The sequence below is a fragment of the Pelodiscus sinensis genome, chromosome 1, assembly GCF_049634645.1.
Source record: "Pelodiscus sinensis isolate JC-2024 chromosome 1, ASM4963464v1, whole genome shotgun sequence".
Lineage (NCBI taxonomy): Eukaryota > Metazoa > Chordata > Testudines > Trionychidae > Pelodiscus > Pelodiscus sinensis.
In genome coordinates, this window is record NC_134711.1 from 319,716,788 (window position 1) to 319,726,732 (window position 9,945).

At 52.7% G+C, this 9,945-nt stretch overlaps 1 protein-coding gene across 1 annotated transcript in view; it reads left to right on the top strand.

Moving 5' to 3' along the window:
* Positions 1 to 9,743, top strand: part of MAP6 (microtubule associated protein 6) — a 76,995-nt gene extending 67,252 nt beyond the window's left edge. The window contains exon 4 of the mRNA XM_006133575.3: positions 9,586 to 9,743. Coding sequence (XP_006133637.2) covers positions 9,586 to 9,655 — 70 coding nt within the window. The 3' untranslated portion in view covers positions 9,656 to 9,743. The remainder of the gene's footprint in view (positions 1 to 9,585) is intronic.
* The last annotated feature ends 202 nt before the right edge of the window (positions 9,744 to 9,945 follow it).

Consider the following 9,945-nt stretch of genomic DNA (forward strand, 5'->3'; position numbering starts at 1 on the left):
GAAGAGAGGCTACAGAGACTGGGACTGTTCAGCTTAGAAAAGAGGAGACGGAGGGGGGACAGGATAGAGGTCTCTAAAAGCAGGGGTTGGGTGGAGAGGGTGCATTCAGAAAAGTTCTTCCTGAGTTCCCATAAAGAAGGACTAGAGGACACCAAAGGAAAGGAATGGGTATCAGGCTTCAAAGTAGTAAGAGAAAGTTGTTGTTGTTGACAAAGCAAATAGTTAACCTGTGGAACTCCTTGCTGCAGGAGGCTGTGAAGGCTACAACTAGAACAGAGTTTAAAGGGAAGTGAGATCAAGTCATGGAGGTTGGGTCCATGGAGTCCTATTAGCCAGAGGGTAGGAGTGGTGTCCCTGCCCAAAGTTTGTGGAAGGCTGGAGAGGGATGGCACGAGACAAATGGCTTGGTCATTGTCTTCGGTCCATCCCCTCCAGGGTCCCTAGGGTTGGCCGCTGTTGGCAGAGAGGCTACTGGGCTAGATGGACCTTTGGTCTGACCCAGGACGGCCATTGTAAGCTCAGGGCTCAGGGTCGGGGGTCTCAGTGGACCCCCTTGATTTTCATGCACACCTGCTCCTGGGTGGCCAGGCTGGCAGCTCTCCTGCCCTAGACGGCCACTTTCCTGTGCCTAGTGCGGAGATCGTGGACGAGGTCCACGATGTCCGCACTAGCCCAGGAAGGTGCCCGCCTCTTGCGGTCCAGGGCAAGCTCCCGGGAGCCGCCAGCCTGGTCCCGGCAAGAGGGGGTGGGCTGGGAGGCATCGGGTGGGTGGCTCTGTGCCGTGCCAGGTGCAGGGTCTGCTAGCTGGGTGCTGGCAGGCTTGCACCTGGCACGGGCACCGTAGCCAGCCCGTGCCCCTTTAAGGGGTCCGGGGCCGGGAGGGGGGCATAGAGTTTCCCTGGTGTTGGCCAGAGTGGCCACCAGGGAAACCTGGGGAGGGCTAGCCTCCCACTAGTTCGAACTAAAGGGCTACACAGCCCTTAGTTCGAACTAGCTAGTTCGAACTAGGCGTTAGTCCTCGTAAAATGAGGTTTTCCTAGTTCGAACTAAGCGCTCCGCTAGTTCGATTCAAATTCGAACTAGCGGAGCGCTAGTGTAGCGCATAGGAAAGTTAGTTCGAACTAACGTCCGTTAGTTCGAACTAACTTTCTAGTGTAGACATACCCTGAGTTCCTTGCTGCGCTGAAAGGGCTGTGTAAGTCCGGGGAGCTGATGTCGTACCGAAAGACTAGGCTCTGTGCTGTGCTTTTCTGGCTCAGCAGCAGGCGTTTCCCTGTGGCGAGTAGGGCAGGCAGAAGCAGCACTGTGCGACTCAGGACACTGTGGGTGCTGTTTTGAAGCTGCCTCTGCGTGCTGCTGTCTACTGCGTGGCGAGCCGCTGGTCATGCTGCACCTGAATCCCCAGTCCTGCCAACTGAGTATCAGTGGCGTCCTCCTCTCACTGGGAAAGGCCTAAGTACTCCAGGGCCCTCTCCGGGCCGACTAACTCATCTACACTTCAGTAAGAGGAATGTCACTGAACAAGCAGATCCCTTTGCACCATCCCCTTCCCAGTTCCTGTCACGGAACAGGCCCCTCCCCTCACAGCACCCCCTTCCCCGCTCTTCAATACTCTCTTCCCCCACCCACTGAGTTCCGTCACTGGCTTCCCTTTTCTCATTGCACCCACCTCTGACAGGAACGCCTCCACCTCCACCACTCCCTCTGCCAGCTCTCGTCTCATGCCTTGTCTCATGGGCTTGTATGTCTCTCGCTATGTAACTGGGGAGGATAAACAGTGATACCGCTACCCACAATGGCCCTACTTCCTTAACCATTTGCTTCTGTGGCTTTAGCACCCCACCCCCGTCTCCAGTCTGCCAGAGCGCTGTCTTTCTGTCCTGATTGCCTGGGTGACAGTTGGCCTCGCTATCTCTATTCTTGCAGCCCTTTGGAATTGCAGTACTTGTGTTTCACTCTCCCCCTCCCCCCACCCCATGCCTCACTCTTATGGCCCTGAGGAACCCCACTTAGCCCCTCTGCCTTCTACTCAGGAGTCCTCCCTCTTCAGTGCTGTACTGTGACCTTCTGCCTTTGTGGCACTGGTGCTGTTGGCAGAAGATGGGGCTCCATGCAGAGGAAATCAATAGGGCTTCTGGATTTTCATGGGACTGTGCAGCCATGTGAGCTGAGGAAGCCAGGAAAGAGCTTGCATAGCCCAGAATGGCAGAGAAAGCTGCAGAAGCCACACCTGCAGTGGATGTCAATGCCTTTGCTAGCAGAACAGAAAAAGCAGCAGGAACCACATCATAAGCTGCATCAGTGGACATGAAAGCACACGACTATTCCAGAGAATGCTGCAGAGGCTGGCTCAGCAGGAGGAAACATTTCAAGGGTGGATTTCGACAGGGCTGTTTGCAGTCTGAGTCTGGACAACAGCCGGAGAGTGTTGTGGTTTTCACTGCTCATCGTTATCCCAGTGGCCGAATCTTACAGCCTGCCCTTGTGAGGGCTACAGCAGGGACTGCTCTGTGATTGACAGAGTCTCGGCTTGATCCTTGCTTCTCAGTTCCTACAGCATCCCACGGCAAATTATTCTGTTTGGAGGGTGTGGGTAGCAAGGCTTGTATGCACTCACTGAACTGCTACCCAACACCCACACTGTTGGAGATTTGCCCTTGAACACAATGTGATCCCTAGCTATACAGAAAGAGCAGCATGTTAGTAAAAGATTTGATGAAAAACAATGGGAGCCTGCCAGTGAAAAGGTTTGCTTCAGGAGCTGTACAATTGTGTGACACCATAGTATAGTGCCAGTTACAGCTACACAAGTGAACCAAATACAATGTATGGTGTGGGATGCGTGAGGGAGTGGGAAGGGTCGCAGGGAAGAGGAGGCAGAGACGTGAGGCAAAGTGCATGCCACTGTGAAGGACAGATCTTTTCCCCTTAATTATGATGATAGTAAGAGCATTTACAGGGCTGGTTTTTGAGGCCCTTCCTTGCAATGAGTACTAAACTGACTGCATTGAAATCAGTGGGATTGTAAGTAGAGTAATGGACTATCCGCTCTGAGTAAGGGGGTATCAAGATCTAAGACTCACTCCATGTGCAGTTCATCTGTGTAATTCTCAAAGGTGTGAGGCCCTGAATTTATTGAAATCAGTGGGAGGTAGGAGCTGAAATACCTTGAGGATGTAAGCCTACCTGATGTGCCCAAGGCCTCACAGCAAGACATTTGCAGACTTGGGATGATAATTTAGCTCAAACACAAATTATCGTCTTGCAACAGAGTTTACCGGGTGAGAGTCTTTGGTCTGTGCCAGGCAGGAACTCAGATGTGATGACCATAATCGGGCCTTGAAATCTGAGTCTGAGAACTTAAGTATACCCATTTTCATGCTCCGTCCACTAGACCACACTGCCTCTAGCTCAGCATCTTAGAAAAGAGAACACACATGCAGGGAAGGGAATGTCATACCACAAAATTGGATCATTCTTTGAGGAGGAGGAGGAGGAAGGCAGCCAAGGGACATGGGCACCTAAATGCCTCTTAAGGCACCTGAGGCCAGCATTTAGGTGCCACTGACATTTACAAAACCACCACTCAGCTCACACCTAACCCTGTAGGCCATAGGCGCCTAAACTTCTGCTGGTGGGCAAACACAAGGCCACTTAGGTCCTGCTGTTGCCAAACTGCTGGGAGCCTTTGCTTACATCTGAGCCTTGGAAGAGTTTGCAAATTAAACAATCCCCCACTTACCTCACAAGTAGGCCCTGAGCTGGTTGGTGTGCTCACCTGCTCAGCGCATACCTCACCTGCACACACAACAGACTTGGTCTACGCAGACAGCCGGGAGCAGGCATGTTGGGAATTGGCTGCGGTATGTCTGTCCCAGGCTACCCAGGAGCCCTATATAAGGGCACTCATCTGGGATGTGGGAGATGAAGGTCTGAATCCCTGATTTAGTGCAGGGACTTGAGTCTTCTGCCTCTCAGATGAGTACCTGGCTATACTGGGCTGGCTTGCATGCATGCTTCCTCTCAACTCCTCTCCGGGGCATTTTCTACTGTCTCCCCACTCTTCATGCTGCCTTCTGTGAATGCCTTTCAGTCCTGACTGTGCCCGTGGGGAGCCTGGATGTGTACCTCAAGGCCAAGGATTCTTTTGGGCAGCAGGATGCTGAGGCATTCGGTGGCTAAGTCCCTGTTGTGAATCTAGCGCAAGGTTCATCAAGACATGCGCAGAGCAGACATCCAAGCAGATCTTCAGCTGGTGTAGAGTGGAGCTATCCCCACGGACACAGATGTCAGGCCCTCAGGACAGACAAACGTATGAAGAGGAAGAAGCTAGGAACAAAAACTCCAGTGCCCAAATAGAGCGAGCACATGGGCCCTGTTTCTTTTCCTGGCAAGTGCAGGGTACCAGCGCGGCTCCTTATTACACATTCTTAGCAGCTCAGTCCTTGTTTGCCACTGATCAACTTTCATAACAAACCATAGCCGTTTGCAGCTAGCTAGCTCATTTTCACCTGAAGATCCCAAACCACTTCACAACGGGGGTGAAATCTCATATCCCTAATGCCCTGAGGCACCAAAAGCTTAAATGCCTTTACCCAAAGGGAGACAGTATCAGAGCGAGGCTGAGAAGCATGGTCCCTTGTCTCCTAAGTCCATGCCCAACCCACAGTGCTGGATCTGACCCACTGGTTTCAGTGGGGCTATGCCCACGTACACCAGTTGAGGAACAGGCCCATTTTAAACTCAGTCAGACTAGTGCAAACCTGGATGGGGCGTGCCACTGACCTCCCCGGTGTGACACCAGTGTAGTGGTGATGTTAGGGAGAGGAATCAGGAGGTGGGCACTGAAAGTGCCATCTCTGGGCTCCTAACTCCAAAGGAGGGGAGCCCAATGCCTAAGGACAATGGAGGCAGAGGGCCCATTAGGCCCACAGTGCCTCTCCATCCTGCCCAGTCAGTTTAGGGAGCTGCACTGAGCATCTTGGGGCTTGTGTACACTGCAGCTGGACGCCATCCTCCTGGCCTGGGGCCACAGCCCCCCATTGGGACGCTGGAGGTCCTATACATGACATACGGTATCTCACTGTCGGTGCAAGCTGGTAAATGCTGGCCGGTTGTTAAGATGCTGGAAGACTCACAACTAAACCCCAGCATTTCTTGCCAGATCTCTCTCAAGCTGTTAGCCTCCAGTGTTATGAGCTGCTGCCTAATATTCATCCCTTGCTTTGTGCACTGAGCTGTCACCTTGTCACTGCCCATTATTGAGTTCTGCCATAAACTTGTCAAGACCCCAGTGTTGTTGGAGGATATGATTGTCACAGACTGTCTGTGAGAGTGCACAGAACTGCTGGCAAATGCAGAGACAAGATGCATTTTTAACCCGCAGTCTCTACATTAAGACAGTTTTATTTCAGAACTGGCTTTTCTTTCAAACTACCCTTTGTTCGGAGGGTAGATATTTCACCTTCCTGACTCTTTTTGCACAGATCCACTGGATGTGATCCAGTGGATGGTTTTGTGTGTGTTGGAAGACAGTGGGGAGAGCAGGGGATGTTTTGTTTCTACAGAGCAATCCCTTTTGAGTAGTGATTTCACAGGGCATTAATGCAATCCTCATCCCCCCCCCATTTCAGTGCTAGTTGTGACTGAGGTTTATGTGAAACAACTATCACACCATTATTCTTACTTCAGGTTCTCATGGAGGGGGAGAGGGAAAGATCTGGGAATAGGATCAAATTCTTGTCTTCTCCAGGAGCCTGATGCAGAGCCTGCTGGGACATTGCCATTTCATGGCTATTCATTGGCTTACACAGGTGGTCTCAGATCAGCTCCTAGGGAAGAATTGTCCACAGCACAACTGCTGTAGGGTGCCATGGATCCTGAACAGCCTCTCACCCCCCAAAGTGGAGCACCAGGGTATCTGTTGGCACATTCCCAGAATACCAGCCATTCTGATACTCCCGGGAGTGGTGGGGACCCACCCCACCAGTGTGACCTTGCCACCCCTGCCATGACTTCATGTGCACTGTGTGTACAAGGTCACACTTCACAGATAACACTATTTTGAAGCGTGTGCCACTCCACCCCCTGCTCATGTGGCCTCTTCAAAATGGCATCCCCATCTGACTCTGGACAACACTACCTCCAGTTTTGGACAGGGGGCCAAACCACCCCAAAAGAAGACAGTCTAGTATGAATACAGATGACTAGCCTCCCTGTACGTTGCTGGGTGAGGCACATTTGCACAGGGTGATGCAAGGGAACTTGCATTGCTGTTTCTGTCCTATGCCAAGCGGGTACATCTACACTGCCTCTGGGAGAGCACCTCACAAGGCCGGATTCACACACTCATGCTGGCCCCTCATAGCAAGTGTGTGGCGTTTGCTTTGATGGTGCATCTCAGGCTGGAGCTCAGGGTCTGAACCCCACCGCTGGCTTCTGCGTCCCAGCTCCGGCATTACCGACTATGACGACACAGCTATTTTTAGCATATTACCAAGCGTGTGTGGACCCAGGCAGGGAGGCTGGCTCCTAGCTGCAGTGGAGATAGGCCACAAAGCACTCGGTGCAGCTCCTGAACCTGACTGGGCCAGGGGGAACCTTACCGTGGGCCCTGCCACTCCCACTCACTCCCAGCGCCTCCCAAGTTCCGGCACCCGGGAGATGGGACGGTCTCAGTTCTCTCACTGTGCACCCCCTGCCTCTGGAGAAAGCCAGGCATGTTACCAGCTCACTCCCTGCTCCATAACTGCTGTTTAATCCCCTCTCTGCACACATGGCCAGAGCCGGTACACGAATCTCGCTGCAAAGGGCAGCGCAGTTCCCAGATATTTTAAATGGATGCTGCCATGGGACGGTAACCATGTTAAACCTGGCCAGCTATTTGCACCTCTGTCCCTCCTCTGAGCCCTTCCCAGACACTGGATCGCTCCCACCCACTCTGCCCCTCAGACACAGGTGCCGACTCCAGGGGTGCTCCGGGGATGGAGCACGAATGGGGAAAAAGTAGTGAGTGCTCAGCACACATGGCAACCCTGTGGATCAGCGCCTCTCCCGCGCACCAGCCAGCTCTGACATAAGCTCCACCTGCTCCCTTCCCGCTCCTCCTGCCCAGCTATTCAGCAGTATGCAGGAGGCAGTGGGGGAAGAGCAGGGGTGGGAAGAAGTGGGCTGGAGCGGGGTGGACAGGGGCTGGGGTGAAGTGGGATGGGAAGGAGGGGGGAGGGCTAGAGTGGGGCTGGGAACTGGGGCAGAGCAGCCCCTGGGACAGAGGAAATTGATGCCTATGCCCAGAGAGTCTCCTTCCATTTCCTTACTGACCAATGCAGATCCCATTGCCCTTCCAGGTCCCCCGTAAATTCTATTCTTCCCGGCTCTCCCCCGCCATACTCCAAACCCCACAGACCTCCTCCTTTCCCCTCCACAGGCCCATATGCCTCCTGCCCTGATCTTCCTCCGCGTCTTCCACCACCTTCCTCCCCGATTGCAGGATCTTTTCCCCTCCTGCTTCCACATGCTACTTGCACTGACGCCTGGCATGGAGCAACTCCCAGGGATTGTCCTCCTTGGCACATGGGCCCAGCACCTCAGCGAGTTAAATCAGCATGGACGCCGCCGGAGCTATGCTGATGTCCATCAGCTGAGGCCCTGGTCCCAGGGAACCCTAATCACTACTGATGCCCAACATCTTCCCCCCCCCCCCCCCCCCCCCCGCAAACAGGATCTGTCATGATGGGTGGCAGGTGTAATAGGCCAGAGGCGGCTAAGCTTGATGCAGCCACCAGTGACTGGCTGCCAAATGTCTGGGCCATGCGCTACCTGTGCTTCACCTCGCTGCTCTGTCTCTTCCCTTTTCCTCACTGCCCACCAGTTCCTTCTCTTTTCCACTCCATCCCCTCTAGAGGTCCCTGCTGCTCATCAAGTACCAACTCTCCTCCATCCCATCCCTCCCCTGTGAGGGCTGGGGGTTTGAAGAGAGATGTGGTGAGAGGGGGAGTGCTGTGGGAGGGGTTGAGGAGAGAATGTGATGGGCGGGGGGGGTCACAAGGGCGGGGTATAAGGAGGGATGTGGCGAGTGGAAGGTGGGGAGGTCTCATGCGGGCCGGGGGTGAGAAGAGACGTGGCAGAAGGGTGGGAGTGGTATTCCAGGATTGGAGGGGTGAGGAGGGATGCGGCAAGCGGCAGGCAGGTGTGTCTCACAGGGGCGGGGGGACATGACACCCAGGCTGAGCCTAGCGGGGCAGAGGGAAGGGCCTGGAGCAGAACAGGGGTCAAGGCTGGGACGGAGTGAGGGTGAAGTATGGGTGGGGTCTTGGGCAGAAAAGGTGGGTGAAGAAGGAGCTAGCTTCCCATGGTAGAATCTTCATCTCTTGTCCCATGTCTGTCATTTCTCTTGGATTGCTGAATTTACACAGGTAAGGTGTTGGCAGACTGGAATCCTGGTCTGGTAAGAAGACATGCCAATATTATAGGGACTATGTCAGCATTAGGGGCTTTGTCTTATCGGTTTAAAAAAAAAAGGCGTTCCAATTCGTCACACTTGCTATTGGCTCCTCCTAAACGCTGGATTATGTTTTTCTAGCAACTGCTCTTTATTAAAGCCAATCATTTTAATGACATGGCAGGATCCAAGCACTTCAGGAGTCATTAAGCAGCTCAAGACAGATGAGTCACCCCTGAATTTATAGCATATAGTTCTCTTTTATTATAGGGCATTCACCAGAATTCATCGCTCGCTTTGAGGGAAACACACGGCTTGCTTGCAATACAATTTTACAGCGAGACACCCTTTGGGTATGTCTACACTACCCCCCTAGTTCGAACTAGGGGGGTAATGTATGCATACCGAACTTGCTAATGAAGCCCGGGATTTGAATTTCCCGGGCTTCATTAGCATAAAGCCGGCTCCGCCATTTTTAAAAGCCGGCTTGTTCGAACGAGGCGTATAGATAGATCGGAATGGCTACATAGTTCGAACTATCTAGCCCGTGCCGCGTGTAGCCGCGCGGCACGGGGTTCGAACAAGCCGGCTTTTAAAAATGGCGGAGCCGGCTTTATGCTAATGAAGCCCGGGAAATTCAAATCCCAGGCTTCATTAGCAAGTTCGGTATGCATACATTACCCCCCTAGTTCAAACTAGGGGGGTAGTGTAGACATACCCTTTGACTTTCTGTGCAGGTTATAATCAATTGGCAAACATTTTTCATAGCCAGTTTGTGGCTTGCCCTTGGGCCTGATCCTGTTCATGCCTAACCCCAGAGCAAATCAACTCAGGTCAATGAAATGGCACAGCTCCAGTAAAATCACTCTACAGGCCTGACCAAAGCCCAGTGAAGTACGTGGAAAGATATCCACTGACTTCAGTGAGCTTTAGCTCAGTCCCTAAATGAAAACAGAATCAGGCCCATCCTCAATATGGTGAATGAATGAACTATTTCGTGGGTGTACAATCAATGAATACGCTCCATGCAGTGATGCATTGCTAGGCCAATACCAATTGGCTGAGGAGGGAGGGATGCATTCTGTGGTCTTTGACCACTGGTTCAGTCTAGAAGTTGTGGAATGACTCTCTTTTTTTGCTTGCAGGACCCTTGATAAAGCCACCAGTGCTCCAGACGAGGAACCAAGTACCTTAGCCCAGGACCCACCCACATGAGGTGAAGCATGTCATTCTGAGTGGCAGATGGGACAAACACATAGCTTGCATGAAACATGTATAGTCCTACGGCGTACAATAAAACTGGCAAACTGCTTGGAATGCCATCTTCTCTTGCCCGTCACTCACTGAAACATTATTTCTACCAGCGTCGTTTATTTCACTCGATCATGACAGGATTTATATTTGGCTGAGCAGGGAAAGCTAATGGGTCTGATGATCCCTTCACATGCATTGGTCAAGTGCTAGTGATTTCTGCTGAGGTAGCCGATATTGGCTGATGGGAGGCA